At 59.8% G+C, this 14,527-nt stretch overlaps 2 protein-coding genes across 24 annotated transcripts in view; one reads left to right on the top strand and one right to left on the bottom strand.

Annotated features, from left to right (window-relative positions):
* Positions 1-285: 285 nt before the first annotated feature.
* LPXN (leupaxin) lies at positions 286-5,818 on the top strand. Of its 3 annotated transcripts, none has more exons than XM_023928647.2 (9): positions 286-2,890; positions 3,636-3,739; positions 3,847-3,902; positions 4,116-4,221; positions 4,297-4,446; positions 4,526-4,699; positions 4,817-4,898; positions 5,088-5,236; positions 5,314-5,818. In XM_023928647.2, the coding sequence occupies exons 1-9, from the start codon at positions 2,878-2,880 to the stop codon at positions 5,578-5,580; spliced, it is 1,101 nt and encodes a 366-aa protein (XP_023784415.2). In that variant the 5' UTR covers positions 286-2,877; the 3' UTR covers positions 5,581-5,818. The 3 variants fall into 3 exon arrangements, with proteins under 3 accessions (XP_023784415.2, XP_023784414.2, XP_023784413.2); XM_023928646.2 differs by having other exon boundaries at positions 384-2,890; positions 4,294-4,446; XM_023928645.2 differs by lacking the exon at positions 4,116-4,221 and having other exon boundaries at positions 2,600-2,890.
* Positions 5,819-5,995: 177 nt separating this feature from the next.
* CTNND1 (catenin delta 1) overlaps positions 5,996-14,527 on the bottom strand; it is a 30,078-nt gene continuing 21,546 nt past the window's right edge. For 9 of the 21 annotated variants that reach the window (XM_086895370.1, XM_086895381.1, XM_086895369.1 and 6 more), the window contains 13 exons: positions 12,782-13,245; positions 12,512-12,695; positions 12,151-12,268; positions 11,690-11,843; positions 10,965-11,033; positions 10,178-10,305; positions 9,909-10,059; positions 9,479-9,671; positions 9,275-9,389; positions 8,658-8,745; positions 8,266-8,313; positions 8,043-8,140; positions 5,996-7,637 (listed from right to left, as the gene is read on the bottom strand). In XM_086895370.1, coding sequence (XP_086751496.1) covers positions 7,626-7,637; positions 8,043-8,140; positions 8,266-8,313; positions 8,658-8,745; positions 9,275-9,389; positions 9,479-9,671; positions 9,909-10,059; positions 10,178-10,305; positions 10,965-11,033; positions 11,690-11,843; positions 12,151-12,268; positions 12,512-12,695; positions 12,782-13,245 — 1,822 coding nt within the window. In that variant the 3' untranslated portion in view covers positions 5,996-7,625. Of the gene's footprint in view, positions 7,638-7,708; positions 7,897-8,042; positions 8,141-8,265; positions 8,314-8,657; positions 8,746-9,274; positions 9,390-9,478; positions 9,672-9,908; positions 10,060-10,177; positions 10,306-10,964; positions 11,034-11,284; positions 11,303-11,689; positions 11,844-12,150; positions 12,269-12,511; positions 12,696-12,781; positions 13,246-14,527 lie in introns of those variants that run through there. The other 12 variants (XM_086895363.1, XM_086895377.1, XM_086895376.1 and 9 more) reach the window with 8 other exon arrangements.

Consider the following 14,527-nt stretch of genomic DNA (forward strand, 5'->3'; position numbering starts at 1 on the left):
CGGCCCCTGCGCCCCGCCCCCTACCCGCGACCACCAATCAGCAGGCGGGACGCGGGGGACGGCCCTGCCCCCTAGGCCCGAGTCCCCCCGCCCGCCGCGCTCACGCCTTGCCCCGCCGCTCGCGCGCCGCCTGGCCAATGAGCGGCCCAGCCGAGGCGGGGCCCGCCTCCCCACCGTCGAGCGGCCAATCAGCGCGCTGCTCCCGCGCGCGCCCCGGACTCGCGCCGCCTCTCGCGCAGGCGCTGCCGCGGCCGCTGCGCTCGCGCTCCCGCTCCCCCCCCGGCCGGCCCCGCTCGGCGCCCACTCGAGCGCGGCCCCCGCGGGCGCCGCCCCGCAGGCCCCGCCGCCCGGACCGCCCGTCCGCCGCGCGGCCGCCGCTCGGCCTCCGGCACCGCTGGGCTCCCTACCGCCGCCGCTGCCTGCGCCCCTCCGCCTGCCCCCGGGCCCCTTTGCCCCTCGGGCGAGGCCTCGCAGGGGAAGCCGCTCGCCGCCCCGCCCCACGCGGCCGCTCCGTGCCGCGGGGCTGCGGCGCCGCCCGTGGTACCGGCGGGGCCTGGCGGCCGGGCCGCTTTTGGCTACCGCTTCTCCTTTAAGAAAAAAAAAACGCCCCGTCGGGCGGCGGGTGAAAGTCGGTGACAAAATGGTGGCCGGCGCAAGGGGGGCGGAGCACACAGCTCCAGCCCCGCCCGCTTCCGTCCCGCGGCCGCGCATGCGCGGTGCCAGTCGGGAGTTGTAGTTCCACCGGAGATGAGGCCGTGCCGGTTCCCCGTTCCCGGCTGTGTCCCCGCCCCGAACGGCCCCTGGGCAGGAGCCCCGGGAGCGGCTGTGCGGGGGGACCCGCCCCAGTGGTCTCCAAGGCCCGAGTCCCTCCCCAAAACAACCCCACCAGCGCATGGTTCTCCCACAGGAACTGCATTAATACCTTAAACCCACACAAAACCACAAAGCTTCGCCCCCACAGACGCTGACGGCACCACCCGGGAGCGGGTTTTGTCACGGTCGCCACTTGGACCTGGACTGATCCTGGCACAGTATTCCTTTGCCTTGGCTGCAGCAGGATGTGACACCAGGCCAGGATCGAGGGCTTGGACTGGGGAAGAGGACTGGGACGTGATTGCTCTGGAGCAGAGGGTTTGGCTGATCTAACCCACCGTTTTAGGACAGGAGAACAAAGGGTAACACTTCCCCAGAACAAGGTGCTCCTCATCCTCCCTCAGGAGACAGCAAGAATCACAGGGGTTCAAAGAGCCTGCAGAGTTCAGCTGGAAAATCCTGTTTGCTGAACTGGTTCCCACCAGAGAGAGGGCTCCGAGCTTCCTTTTGCTTCCGCATTTCAAGTCCTGAGCTTTGGTATGTTCCTAGAAAACAAAAGCATCCAACAGTTCCTGAGAGTGTGCTAATAAACCCCCTCACTGTGGAGAACCACACTCCCCTGACCCAGACACTAGGAAGGAGGTGAATGTCCTTGCATGAAAGCTAAAGAAAACCTCAGGGTCTTTGCAGAGGGATTTCTCCTGTCCCTGCTTCTTGTCAGCCCCATGCCGAGCTGTCCCTGTCATTGTTGTGACTGATTTCCCCTCAGCAGGCAGGGCTGGAGTCACTTCATTCTTGTTAGAACAGGAAAGCAGAGCTCAGGGCAAGGCACAGCTCAGCCTTTGGCCTCTGGATTCTGTAAGGACAAGTTTTAAGAAGTTCAACTCCAGATGCTCGTGTGCACTCAAGCTCACACATCACTAAATCACTGAGAAAGCTAAAAATAGCCTGAAACCTTCCGCAGGCAGGAAGGTTCTGCTGTGCGCAGAAAGGGAAGCCCCTGACAGAAGGATTCCATCTCCAGGCAGCCCTGAGCAGTGACACCAGCAGTGCCTCCTCTCAGCTTTGGGTGGCTCTCAGCGTTCCTGGCCTGAAACAGAGCCCGGACACAGCAGGCTGGTGGCCCAGGGGCCTTTTCCTGAGGTGGGGCTGGGCTGGATGTCCCTGCTGTGAGCAGGCAACAAATTGGTGTCAGGAGTGAAGTGATCCCTGAGGTGGCAGCTCGAGGGGCTCAGCTCCAGCCCACCCAGGGACACTGCTCAGCAGTGCCCAGGAGCAGGGCCAAGGCAGTGCCCTGTGGGTACTGGTGCCCCCCACAGAGGACAGAGTCTGTGGCTCATAACCTTTGCTCACAAGGTTTTTCTGGTTGGACTAAAGAGGATCCAAGCCAGGACATGGTGAAGCTTTGGTAGGGCTGGTGGCCAAGGTGACTGAGATGTTGTTGGTCACCTACCAGGTGCTGCCTCCTCCAAACACCCAAACAAGAGCCTAAAGGACATACCAAGCCACGTGCACCCACCTCTGGCATTAACACTCCCTCAGTCCCTTGGAGCTGTTTCCACATCCCCTGTCTGTTCCCAGCAGCGCCAGGAGATTTCTCTGCCAAAAAGGGATTTGCTGTTACCTGGAAATCGATGATGAGGCTCCAGAAGTGTCCCACAAAGGCAAGGTTCTACTGGAATGTGACAGCGCTGCTCCATCATGCTGCCACAAATCCATTTCCACCCAGCACTGAGACGCCACCCCTTCTCACACGTGGCCAGTGGCTTTCAGAAAGGGCCTGGGTCAGCAGGACATCCACGTCTTGGCTTCTGGAGCTCCTTGGGCAGCCCATTGGCCAGTTTCTCCCCTCTGCAGCCCCAGCCTGGGCTGTTTGTGGCTCCCTGTGTCCCACTTGTGCCTGTCACATGTGGTGTGAGGCACACAGCCCACAAAGGAAACCCTGGGTGACAAACCCCGGTGCGGGGGGCGGAGGCGAGACCGGAACAGAGCTGGTGCAGCCTCGACTGCCATCTCAGTACCTCAGGGTGCTGCTCCGGCCCTGGGACCCCACACCAAGGCAGGATGGAGGATTTGGGTAAGCTGGGACTCTCCAGACCTGATCTTGCAGCCAGGCCGGGCTTGGGGTCAGTCACATTTCTGGCACCTCTGGGGAGCCTTTTCCTTCCTGTACCTCAGGACCTGGAGGGGATGCCGCAGAGGGGCAGCCATGGAGCCCTGCTCCCTCCTGTGCCTCCCCCATCCCAAGGGACCGATGGGGCCAGTGGTTGAGCGAACACTTGGCCAAAAATGAAGCCAGCTTGAGAGCAGGAAATGGGCTGTGGCAGCGCCACAAGCCTGGCTGCACCCAGCAGGAGCTGCGAGCTATCCCTGGCCTGGGGTGGGGTGGGGGAGCAGCCACACTGCTGTGGGCATTCCCTGTTTCCCAATGTGAGGGACAGCCAAAGCAGAGAGGCAAAAACAAAAAGGAAAAGTGCTCGGCCCAGCTTGGGGGAAGTGGTGATCTAGACACACAGGATGGGCCCAGGGTGAGCTTTTCCCTGCCAGGGCTTCTGCTGGGTCAGGTTGGGGACTGGCAGAGGTTTCTTTGCTGACATGGTGTGCGCGGGAAGGACCCTTTGCCCCACTCTTTGGGAAGGTGGGCACATCTGCACTGGGATGGGCACCTTGGGGAGGGTGCTCAGGACCCCTCAGGGGCACTGGCAGCTGGCCAGCAGGATCTGCTGTGACATTCCTTTTGCTCCTGAGATTTCGGGAGCGGTACAAGACCACAAGGTGGGCAGCTACTGGCTGTGGGGCCTGACCTGGGTGTATCTATGCAGATGCTTTGCTGGAAGAACTGGAGCAGAGCTCCTGCCTGGCCTCCAAGGAGCGTGCTCTGCAGGGACCAAGCTCCTGCCAGGATGCCCAGCATGGTACCCTGAAGGTAATGCCTGGGCACAGAGACCTCTCAGCTCATGATGGTGGTGTCAGACAGGGGAAGCTGCCAGGGGAACTCCCTGAGGGCTCTGCCACAAAGGCTTGTCCTTCCAGGTGCCGATGCCACCCCGAGCTCAGCCTCCAGGAGAAGGTTTGGATTCAGTGTACAGGTAAAAATGGCCATGGGAGGGCAAAGCCATCAGGGGCTGCCCATTCCTTGCTGGGATCTGCCACCCAGGGTCACCTGGGACAGACTGTATCCTGCACACCTGCAGTGTTCCCTGTGGTGGCCTGTGGGAAAGGGCTGTGTTGGCAGGGGTGGAGGGGTCTCGGTCCCAGCCTTGGGGAGGACACCACAGCATCTCCCTCTCTGCCACGTCCAGCACCCCTGTACCAGTCCCAAAGCCGCTGCTCCCCTCACCCCCACCCACGGAGGCCGCCTGGCAACTGGATGAGCTCCTGGCCGACCTGGGCCACACACAGAGCAAGGTGAGCCTTGGCCCTGGAGCAGCAGGCTGGGGGGCTTGGCCCTCACCCAGACCTCACCGTCCTCCTTCCCAGCAGCTGGCAGCTGCAGGGCAGGGAGCCGGGGTGCCCATGGAGTCCTTGCTGGACAACATGCTGGACAGCCTCACCCGGGACCTGCAGGAGCTGGGAATCACAGCCGCACCTGCCGGCATCTGCGCCACCTGCCGCAAGCCCATCGCTGGCAAGGTGAGCCCCCGCCCCACCCCGGCACCCCTGGGCATCCCCCTGGAGCTGCCCTCACAGCTCCTGTGCCTCCTTCTCATAGGTGCTCACAGCCCTGGGCAAAACCTGGCATCCCGAGCACTTCACCTGTGCCCGCTGTGGGAAAGAGCTGGACAAGGGGCCCTTCTTCGAGCAGGGTGGGCAGGCGTTCTGTGAGGAGGATTATCACCAGGCCTTCTCCCCGCGCTGTGCCTACTGTGCCGGCCCCATCCGCGAGGTGAGTGAGGAGTGAGTGAGTGAGTGAGTGAGTGAGTGAGTGAGTGAGTGAGTGAGTGAGTGATCCCCTGGCCTCCTCCCACCACCACTAGCCCCCTCACCTCGGCTTTTCCTGCAGAAAGTCCTCACGGCCCTGGAGCAGACCTGGCACCCCGAGCACTTCTTCTGTGCCCACTGTGGGAAGGTGTTTGGAGATGAGGGTATGTCCCAAGGAACAGGTGTGGGGGGTCCTGCCCCCATCCCAGGTACTCCCTGCTCTTGCACTTATCACCCCATCTGACAGCTCCCCATGGTCTCTCTTTGCCTTCTATCCTGGTTACCTCCATGTCCCACTGTCCCCAGGGTGAGCCATCCCCAGATGGGTGCCCATCCCAATCCTGTCCCCACAGGATTCCTGGAGCGCAACGGGAAGCCGTACTGCCACCAGGACTTCCTGGCCATGTTTGCCCCCAAATGCCAGGGCTGTGAGCGCCCTGTCACGGACAACTACCTGTCGGCCCTGCAAGGTGTCTGGCACACCGAGTGCTTCGTGTGCACGGTGAGTGGGAGGGCGGGGAAGCACACAATGGGGGTGGCTCCCAGGGCCACGCCAGCCTTCCCCTCTCCTTCCCCCAGGAGTGCCTGACTGGCTTCACCGGCGGGTCCTTCTTCGAGCTGGAGGGACGGCCCTACTGCGAGCTGCACTTCCACCAGCGGCAGGGCACCATCTGCCACGGCTGCGGCCGCCCCGTCACCGGGCGCTGCATCACGGCCGTGGGGCGCAGGTACCACCCCGAGCACTTTGTCTGCGCCTACTGCCTGGGCCGGCTGCACAAGGGCACCTTCCGCGAGTGCGGCGACAAGATGTACTGCCAGCCCTGCCACGACAAGCTCTTTGTCTGAGCCCCAGCTGCCCAGGATGTCCCCAGCATCATCCCCACCATCATCACGCCTGGTATTGTCCCCGCTGACCCAAACACACCTCATATGCCACCCATCAACATCCCTGGAGCTGGTTCTGCTCAGCCAACTGCTCCCAGCCTTGGCTGCTGCCAGGCATCGTTCCTTGTCCCCGTCCCTGCAAGACATCGCTGGCACTGCCCCTTGGACCTGAAGCAATAAAATACCTGGTCCTGCCTTTTCTCTGCTTACTGGTGGCTTTGGGGACAAGGGTGCAAGGCAAGGTGGGAGGGCTGGGAAATATCATATGTTTTGTCACAAAGTGACGCCTCTGGGAGCCACGGAGAACAGCACCACTCCTGGAAAAGGCACCTAGGCCCAGCAGCAAAGCCAGAAACACCAAAAGGACAGGCACACATCACACTTTAAAAACTTTATTTATATAAAAAAATCATTTTGTTTTAAAAGCGTTACAAGAGTGTGCACAGGAATCAGACAAGGAACGGCTTGGTGCTTCCCCCTCCCCACCTCCTTGGCCCTCCTCCCCACCAGGGCTAAGGAGGAGAGAAGGGCGACGCTGTCTTTTTGGTTCATTTGAAATTAAAAATTAAAAAAGGAATTAGTGTTTTACATATTTAAAGGAAAAGAGAATAGTTAGACCCCAGAACAAAACCCAACCGAGCTGAGGTGGGGCTGGAAGCAGGGCAGGCCCAGCCGGAGCTGGGGGGGAACTGGGGCAGGAGCAAGGCACCAGCTCTGCCCCTGCCACCTCCCCGTGCCCTGAGAGCCCGCCCTGGGGGGAGCCCCGGGCTGAGAGGGCTCCTGCTCCAGTTTGCAGCCTCCTACAGAGGCTTCCAGTTGCACAGGGAGCCCCAGGGCCCCCCAAAAGATCACAGCACATGGATGTGCCCCAGCACCACAGCCAAGAGGAGGAGGAGGAGCACACCCCAACTCCATGGCAGCCCAGGCCAGGATGCAGATGAGCATCCCACACCCTCTCAGTGAAGGCAGGGGGGTTGGGTTCCCCCCAAAACAGGCTCCCAGCCCCACTGCAGACAGGCAAGGCTCCCAGCGGGGAAAGGAAGAGCTCAGCCCTGCCGGAAGCCCAGGAAACTCCCCTTTTCCAGGGAAGCAGCCGGACAGTACGATTCAAAGAGCTATTTCACAGTGGCAAAAGAAAGGCACGTGTCAAGAAAAGGTCAGCGGGGCAGCGCCGTGGGATCCCGGCTCCAGGTGCCCGGCCCAGTGCGCCCCGAGCCGCCCGCTCTCCCCAAAACCCTGCTGCATCTCCTCCCCCCACAGGAACCCCCTTCCTCACAGAAGGATCCTCCTCATACAGGCACTGGGTGGGTGCCAGGGCCCCATCCAGACTCCTCTGCAGGATCCAGAGCTGGATCCCCCTTCTTTCCCATGACCCCAAAAGCCTCATCTAGAGCAAAGCACGAGACGTTATTGCTGGTTTTCCTTCCCCTGGCCCTTGTGCCTCTGGCTCCTGGTCCCCAGTCCTGCAGCCCTCAGGGAGGAGGGACGCTCCTGTTGTGCCCACGGCCCTGGTTGAAGAGTGATCCCACGTGAAAAAATATACCCTACAGGCAACAAAACCAAACCAAAAACAAGGCGGTGGTGAGTGAAGTCCCAATCCCCGTCCCTGCAAGACACCTTGGAGCAGGGGGAAGGTGTGGGAGAGAAGGCAGCTCCTGGTCAAGGCAGAGATCCGAGTCCTTGTGCAGCATCCACGCCGGCTGATCCGGCAGAGTCAGGCAGGAAGGTTTTACTCTCAGGAGGAAGGAAGTGGTGGGGGACGGGAGGAGGAGTTCTCAGTGGTGGTGTCCCAGAACAAGGAGGTGCAGCGGCCTGGAGGAGACCGAGTGGCCTGGGCTGCCCTGGGGACCCGGCCCAGGCATTTGGCTGGATGGTTGGCACAGAGAGTCCAGCAAAATTCCAACAATAAGACAAGGTAAAAGTCGGTCCATTCCACCATGAAGAGTTATATATTTATATATATAATATATTATCAACTCAAAACGGAGCAGAGGCAGGGAGGCCAACTAGATCTTCTGCTGTGGAGAGAGAGAGACAGGGACAGGTGTTAAGGCTGGAGCGGGAGTGAGGGCCGAGGCAGGATCACGGCACCAGTGATTGCAGCAGCAGTAATTGGAGCAGGATTTGGCTGGCCAAGCACCCCTAAGAGCACAGCAGGATCTGTCACCACTGTCAGATTGGGCAGGACACCGTGGGACATACCGACACGGGGGAGGGCACAGCAGCATCTTCCTCTGCCTCCTCCACCTCAGGCTGAGACTCCTGCCCCTCCTCCTGCTGCAGACACATGCGGTTAGTAGGGGCCATGGCACGGGGGGTGTTAGTTGTGGGAGCCCAGGTCTCCCCTCCTCTGCCAGACAGGACAGTGATGTGGCATTTCCTACACCCATCCCACTCTTCCTGAGTTAAAGAGAGCTGCTCACCATCAACGGCACTGCCTTCACCGGCTCCATGTCTCCGAGGTCACCAGATCGGTCCAGCGTCCTGCTGTGGTCCCTTTCGTTGAGTGTGGAATAGTTGTCTGGAGCAGGAGAGGGGACAGTCAGTCAGTCATGTCACCACCTCCATGGGGGGCTGCACCACTCCCACAGGAGATGTTAACTCCACCCTGCTCCCCACATATGGAGGGGGAGTCCCCTCTCCTACCTGGTCCCATGTTGCTCATCTGGATCTCCTCCCGGGAGGATTTCTTGTCTGCAAGCATGGGAGAGCACATCAGGGACAGTTCCTGCAGCCAGAAGCTTCAGAGAAACTGCTCCCTGCCCTGACTGGGGGAGCCCAGGCCCAGCTGCAGCTCTGTGACCCAAGGACACTACAGGACCTACAATGCCAGCCCCAAGAAGCCATCCAAGCCCCAACTGATGGCTCTGATGGCCAGGAAAGCCACCCAAGGCCCATGCTAATGGCCCTGTGTGAGCAGCTGTGGCTGCTAGGGAAGCCAAAGCCAGAGAGCAGGAAAGGGACAAATGCCAGCTGCGCTGAGTACCCACAAGGCAGAGGGATGATGGCAGGCACAGGTGCTGAAGGCAAGCACATACCTGTTTTTTGGTTCCTGTCAATGAGAGGCAAGGTGCTGTCATCAAAGGAGTTGCCTCCCTGGGTCCGAGAGGCATTGCTCAGGTTCACCTATAGCAACAGTGATCGCTCAAATCCTGAGCCCAGAGGTTTCTTCCTCACCAGCACATCCCACCCCTATGGCACCAGCATAAACCCAGGAACCCTCCCACAGCCCTTGAGTAAGGGGTCCAAAGTAACCAGAAGGTGCTGAAGCCCCCCACTGCACCCCCATCAGAATGGGGGGGCCCTGCCTGGACCAGGGCAGTGCCTGTCCCTCCAGAAGAAAGGGCAGGCTCTGCTTTTGGGAAGGAAACTGAGCCTGGAAGAACTCTATTCTTCAACACTGTCACAGCAGCACTTAGAGTGACAAAATTCCTGCCTCATGGTCATGTGGGACACAGACACTTTACAGAGTGATCCTAGCAGAGACTTCCTGCTGGCCATTAGCTGAAAAAAAGCACAGGGACACCTCTGTGGGTGCCCAGTGCCACCAGCAAGGTGAAGAGCCTCAGGCCAGTACTGTCAAGCTCCAGAAACACCCTTCTCCCTGCTGCAGGACCCCACCTAAAGCCCTGGCCACCATGAGATATCCCCACACCTGGAAATCTGACTTCTTCCAGCCTTCCTTCTCAAGGGGCTTCCGCAGCTCCTTATAGCCCCAGACTGTCTGCAAGACGAGGGCGGCTGCCCGAACTTCTCTCTCTGAGCGGTTCCTACAAAGGGGCAAAAGAAGAGATGCTTGGAAACCCGGAGGAAGCGAAGCCCCTCTCCACCCCAATGTCATCCTTTGAGCAGAGCCTACCCAGATTTGTTTATCAGCACAAGCTTCTCAATCCCCTGCGTTTCCCGGAGCTTTTTGGCCGCCTCGAGGTTGTCCACGATCACTTCATTGATGGTGTTGAGGACAGACACCACTGTGTCCTCAGACAGGTTTTTGGCAGGGGTCTGCTGGCCTCCAGGCAGGTTCTTCACTAGGTTGGGGATGGCATGTTTGCCTGGGAAGGATAAAGAGTTGGGCATGAGCAAGCAGGGAACAGGGCTGAAGGGAAAACCACTGACAGGTGACTCCTTTTGCTGTCCCTCTTTGCAGAGCTCAGCACTCTCTGCTCTGGGTGAGGGAAGCAGACAAAAGCTGGGCTGACGCTGTGCCCACACATTTCCCCAGCAGCCAAGAGGAGAAGGAGGAAGCTCCTGCCTAGCCTGCATGGATACAGGGAGCGTGCCACCCTCACCTATCAGCTCCTTGTTGCGCAGGTCCACGGCCAGGTTGCGCAGGGCCCCGGATGCCGCTTTCACCACGCGCTCGCTGTCGTGGGTCAGGAGGTCGGCGATGGCGGAGAGCCCCTTCTCCTGGCGCAGGGCTGAGCGGATGTACCGGCCGTACTGCGGGGAGGCACAGGGCCACCGTGTCACCCGGGGCTGGGGACACCGCTGCCAGCCCCCACGGGTGGTGCTCCCCGCGCCCCTTCCCTGTCACACTGCCAGCTCTGTGGGCACTCACCGTCCAGCTGCCAGCACACAGGTTCTGGATGGCTCCTGCTGAAGCCTCCAGGATAGCTGGAGTCTTGCTTTCCTTCAGGAGGGAGATGTATATCCGCACCACTTCTGGCTGGAAGAGGAGCTCGTAGCCTGCCAGGAGGACATGGGTAGGAAGGGGATAAACCCAAGGGCTCTGCTAGCATCAGCCAAATGCTAGCATTTAATATTAGTAATAATCATCATCATCCAAAGGGGCACAGGTGGAAGCTTCTACCCAGGCTCCCAGGGGGTAGGATCCTTGGCCAGGCTGTCCCAGGGTACCAGAAATCCCAGCCACTGCTTGGTCAGGGGCTGTGATTCACGTGCAGTGAGACACTTGTCCCCAGAGGCTCCTGGGAATGACCCTTCCTTATTCTCGTGTCTGGGGAACACTTTAAGACAGATTTTAGCTTTAAATCATGCCTGTTCTTCATGCCCAGGAGTGAAAAGCAGCCAAAAAGGCAACTGTTCTGGCAAGACTGAGACCACCACAGAGGGCTGTGTCACTGTGTTGTCCCTGGGGCAGTATTTCCCTCTGAAGCCTGTCCGAAGGCAGCACTGACTTCATCCATGTATAAGATCCTCAGAACTACTGGCAGAGCTCATGTTTTAACAGGTCCTTGGGCATTCCTGCCCCAAACCCAGCTTCTGCCCATTGGAGAGACTCACTTCAATGGGAAACAGTTCCTCTTGCTCTCTCCTCTCCCAGAGCCGCTGCGGCAAAAGCTGCCCTGACATCCAAGCCCTGCATAATCACTCGAGGAGCATACCTTTGGCTGGAGTTGTTCTTTTGGGAAAATCCACTGTGTCGGCACCAGGGTCTTCTGGGAGCTTTTTACCTTCAAAGTACAAGTGGAGAGGTGTGAGACTCCTCCCCTCCTCACCTGCCTCAGCCCAACAGCTCTTTGCCACTTGCAGGAACAAGCCCAGAGGCGAGCTGAAGCCAAGCGACCAGCGTGTCGCAGGAGGGGACATTGGGGGCATTGGCCACGCTGCAGGCAGAATGTGCCCAGCTGGGGAGAGGGGCAAAGAGAGCTGGAGAAAGCACCCAATTAAACCACGGAAAAAGTAAAACCAAGAGCGCACTCACCTCTGGAGAACCACTCGTCTATTGGTGAGGCGGAGAGAAGGACAGGAGAGAGGGGAGGCAGGAGGAGGGAAGTGCCAACAGCGTCATGGGGCAGATCATTTGGCAAGAAAGCAAAGGGAAGGGGAAGGGGCAACACAGGAGAAAAGGGAAGGCGTGGAATTAGTGGACATGTATCCGTCACCAACCCGCCACCACAGACACCCACCACAGCTTGTGTCAAACGCTTTGGGCAAGCCAAGCAACAGCTCCCAGAGGCAGGGAAGCAGGGACCATTGCACCTCCAGAGAAAGCTGCCCTTCAGGCTCCACACGAGATGTTCAAGTAGGAGGACAAATACCCCAGACCACCCTCAAGACCTGTCTCTGTTCCCCTCCCTCCCTGTCCTGCTGCTGCTGGCACACGAACCTTTGCCCTTCTTGGCCCCGAAGCAGCTGGCGTTGTGGGGCCCGGCGTTGTTGGCAGGGACAAGGGGCGTCTCCTGGTAGCGCTCGGCATGGGGGATCTCGCGGTGGACTTGGTAGGACAGGTTCCTCAGCAGGCACACACAGTTCTCCACCAGCTGGAGAGAGAACCAGAGTGTCTGACTGAGATTGGGAGCAGCACTCCAGGTCTGCAAGCGAGGGCTTGGCCCAGCCTTAAGCTTAAAGCTCAAGGAAAATTCAAGCCAAGACATTATCCAGGCTGATTGGGAAGGTCTGAGCCAGGGGACAGTGGTGTGGGGATGAGTGACACAACCAGACCCCTGCTGGGGGGCCAATATTCCTACCCTAAATTGCAGGCTGAGTGCCGGACACATTCTGGTCCAACAGTGCCAGGTGCACCCCACAAAAGCTCTCCCTTTCCCAACACCAGTCCCACTGTGGTACCTTGCTGTCCAAGTCCTTCTGGCCAATCTCAGACTGCACAATGTAGATCAGGGCATCCACCAGCCCATCACATTCCCGCAGCTTCCGACGGGCCTCGCTCCGCTCCGAGCTCACATTCCTGACAGGCAGGAAAGAACCATCATGGGAGAGACAGCTGAGGGCAGACGAGGGGCAACCCACACCCTGCAGAGCTCAAGAGAGCTAACAGCTCCTGTAGCTCCCCTCACTGAGGGTAAATGCCTCCAAACTCTAGGTCTGTACCACCAGCAGCTGTCTTATGAGAGCAGCTGCTCCACAGTCCTCTGGAAGTGCCAGGAGTGTTGCAGCCCAAACCCAGGCCAGTGCTCTGCCAGATCCATACCTAAGGCAGCCAGCGGTGTTGGTGAGCACCGACTCCCACTCTATATGGCGGGGTTTGGAATCCTCGTTGGGCTCCCGCTCCCAGCCGGAGCGGGGAATGACCACCTCATCGGTCAGGGCATGTAGCGCGTGATCCACAATGGCCATTTTGATGGAATCATGCGAGGACAGGTTCCACAGCGTCCCTGCAAGGCCACAAGTGGAAGGTGAGCACTTGGACCCTGACCCCACCCCAGGGGCCAGCCTGTCCTGCCCTCCCTGGAGCCACTACCTGTGATGACCTCGGTGAGGTCCATGTCGTGGGCCTTGCGCAGCAGGCGCACCAGCGCGGGCACCCCGTCACAGTTCTTGATGGCGATCTTGTTATCCTGGTCCTTGCCGAAGGAGATGTTCTTGAGCGCTCCACAGGCGCCGTAGTGCACCTCCTTCTTGGGGTGATCCAGCAGCCCCACGAGCACGGGGATGCCCTTCAGCCGGCGCACCTCCGTCTTCACCTTGTCGTTGCGGTAGCACAGGTGCTGCAGGTAGGCAGCTGCGTTGGACTTGACAGCGTCCAGCCGGAAACTCAGCATGGCTATGACCTCCGGCAGCTCCGGCTGGCGCCAGTTCCCAGGGGCCGGGCCGCCTTTCCGCAGGCTGTCCAGGCTGGCCAGGCTGCCCCGCTCGTGCTGGGCCAGCGGAGCCCAGTAGTACCGGTCAGGAGCCACTTCATCCACCAGCATGTCTTCATAACTCCTAGGAGAGAGGGCAGAGGGCATCTGAGCACAATCCTGGACCTGGGGGAGGCGGTGCCTCTTCCAGCCCAACAGAAGGGATGAAGCTGGATCTTAGTCTCTGACCCCTGCAGAGGCAGGAGCCAGCCCTGAGGCACAGGCAAGAGCCAGCACCACAAGCAAGGTGTGCTGCTGCTCTGGGGAGAGGCTGAGTTGGGCACCAAGACACACACAGGCTCCGGGGATCAACTTCATGGCTCCCAGGGCAGGCCTGGGGAAGAGCTGTGCTCCCAGACCCCTGCCCTGGCCAGGAACAGCTCATCCATAGACTGGCAGCACTGGGAATGAGCCCAAACAAGCACAAAGAAGTTTAAAGTGTAACTACTGCCCCGCATACCAAAGTGACATTTCACACCCCCAGAACATACACCTCTCAAATACCAGATTCTCTCATTTTTGCAGTCACTGGCACTACAATCCTTCCCCCACCCCGGCAGAGGAATCCAGTGATTTCCAAGAGAAAGGGATGGGAGGGAACAACTCAGTCACCCCTGCTGTGCCAGGGCACTGAGGACATTCAAACAAAACTGAAGGAGAGGCTTCTACCTCCACTCCAGCTCACACCTGCCCCAGGGGCTGCTCAGCAGCCTCCGGAGGTCCTGGATCAGGCACAGACACCTCCTGCCCCTGAGTATCCTGACAAGGATAGTGGCAGGTCCTGCTGCTGTCACCACTTCCCTTCCTACAGCCTCTGGTACATGACTTGCCTAAACCACCAGCTTTAGAGCCACTTCTACAGTCACATAACCCCTGGGTGCTGTGGCACCGGGCTGCCAGGCTGGCTTCCAGCAGGTCCCAGTGGGGACATGCCCCATGTCTGGCTGCTCAGAGGTGCCAAGGAGCAGCAGCACGAGGCTGGAGCGAGTCACAGCCACCAACACTTGCCAACACGGCTGGCAGCTGATCCCACTCTGATGCCAAGACTCGCACTCCCCGGAAAGGACCTCCTGTCCCACCGTGGTGCTGGATCCTCCCCTGAAATTGTAGAGGATGCCATGGTGCTGGATCCCCTCCAGGCAAGATGGGGCTAGCAAGGAATGGGAAGGACCCCCTTCCCTCCTTCCCTGCAGAGAAGACCCCAGAGCAGGGGCCGGAGCTCTCTGCAGCCGATGGATGGCAGCCAGCACGCACGGCATCCCGCGGCTCGAGGCACTCCTTCTGCTCCGCGTGCCTGGCGAGCTGCCTCTCCGAAGGAAGTCGTTAACAGCCAGGCTCCTGCTCAAGACAAACATCTCTGAGGCGGG

The sequence above is a fragment of the Cyanistes caeruleus genome, chromosome 6, assembly GCF_971803275.1.
Source record: "Cyanistes caeruleus chromosome 6, bCyaCae1.hap1.1, whole genome shotgun sequence".
Classification (NCBI taxonomy): domain Eukaryota; kingdom Metazoa; phylum Chordata; class Aves; order Passeriformes; family Paridae; genus Cyanistes; species Cyanistes caeruleus.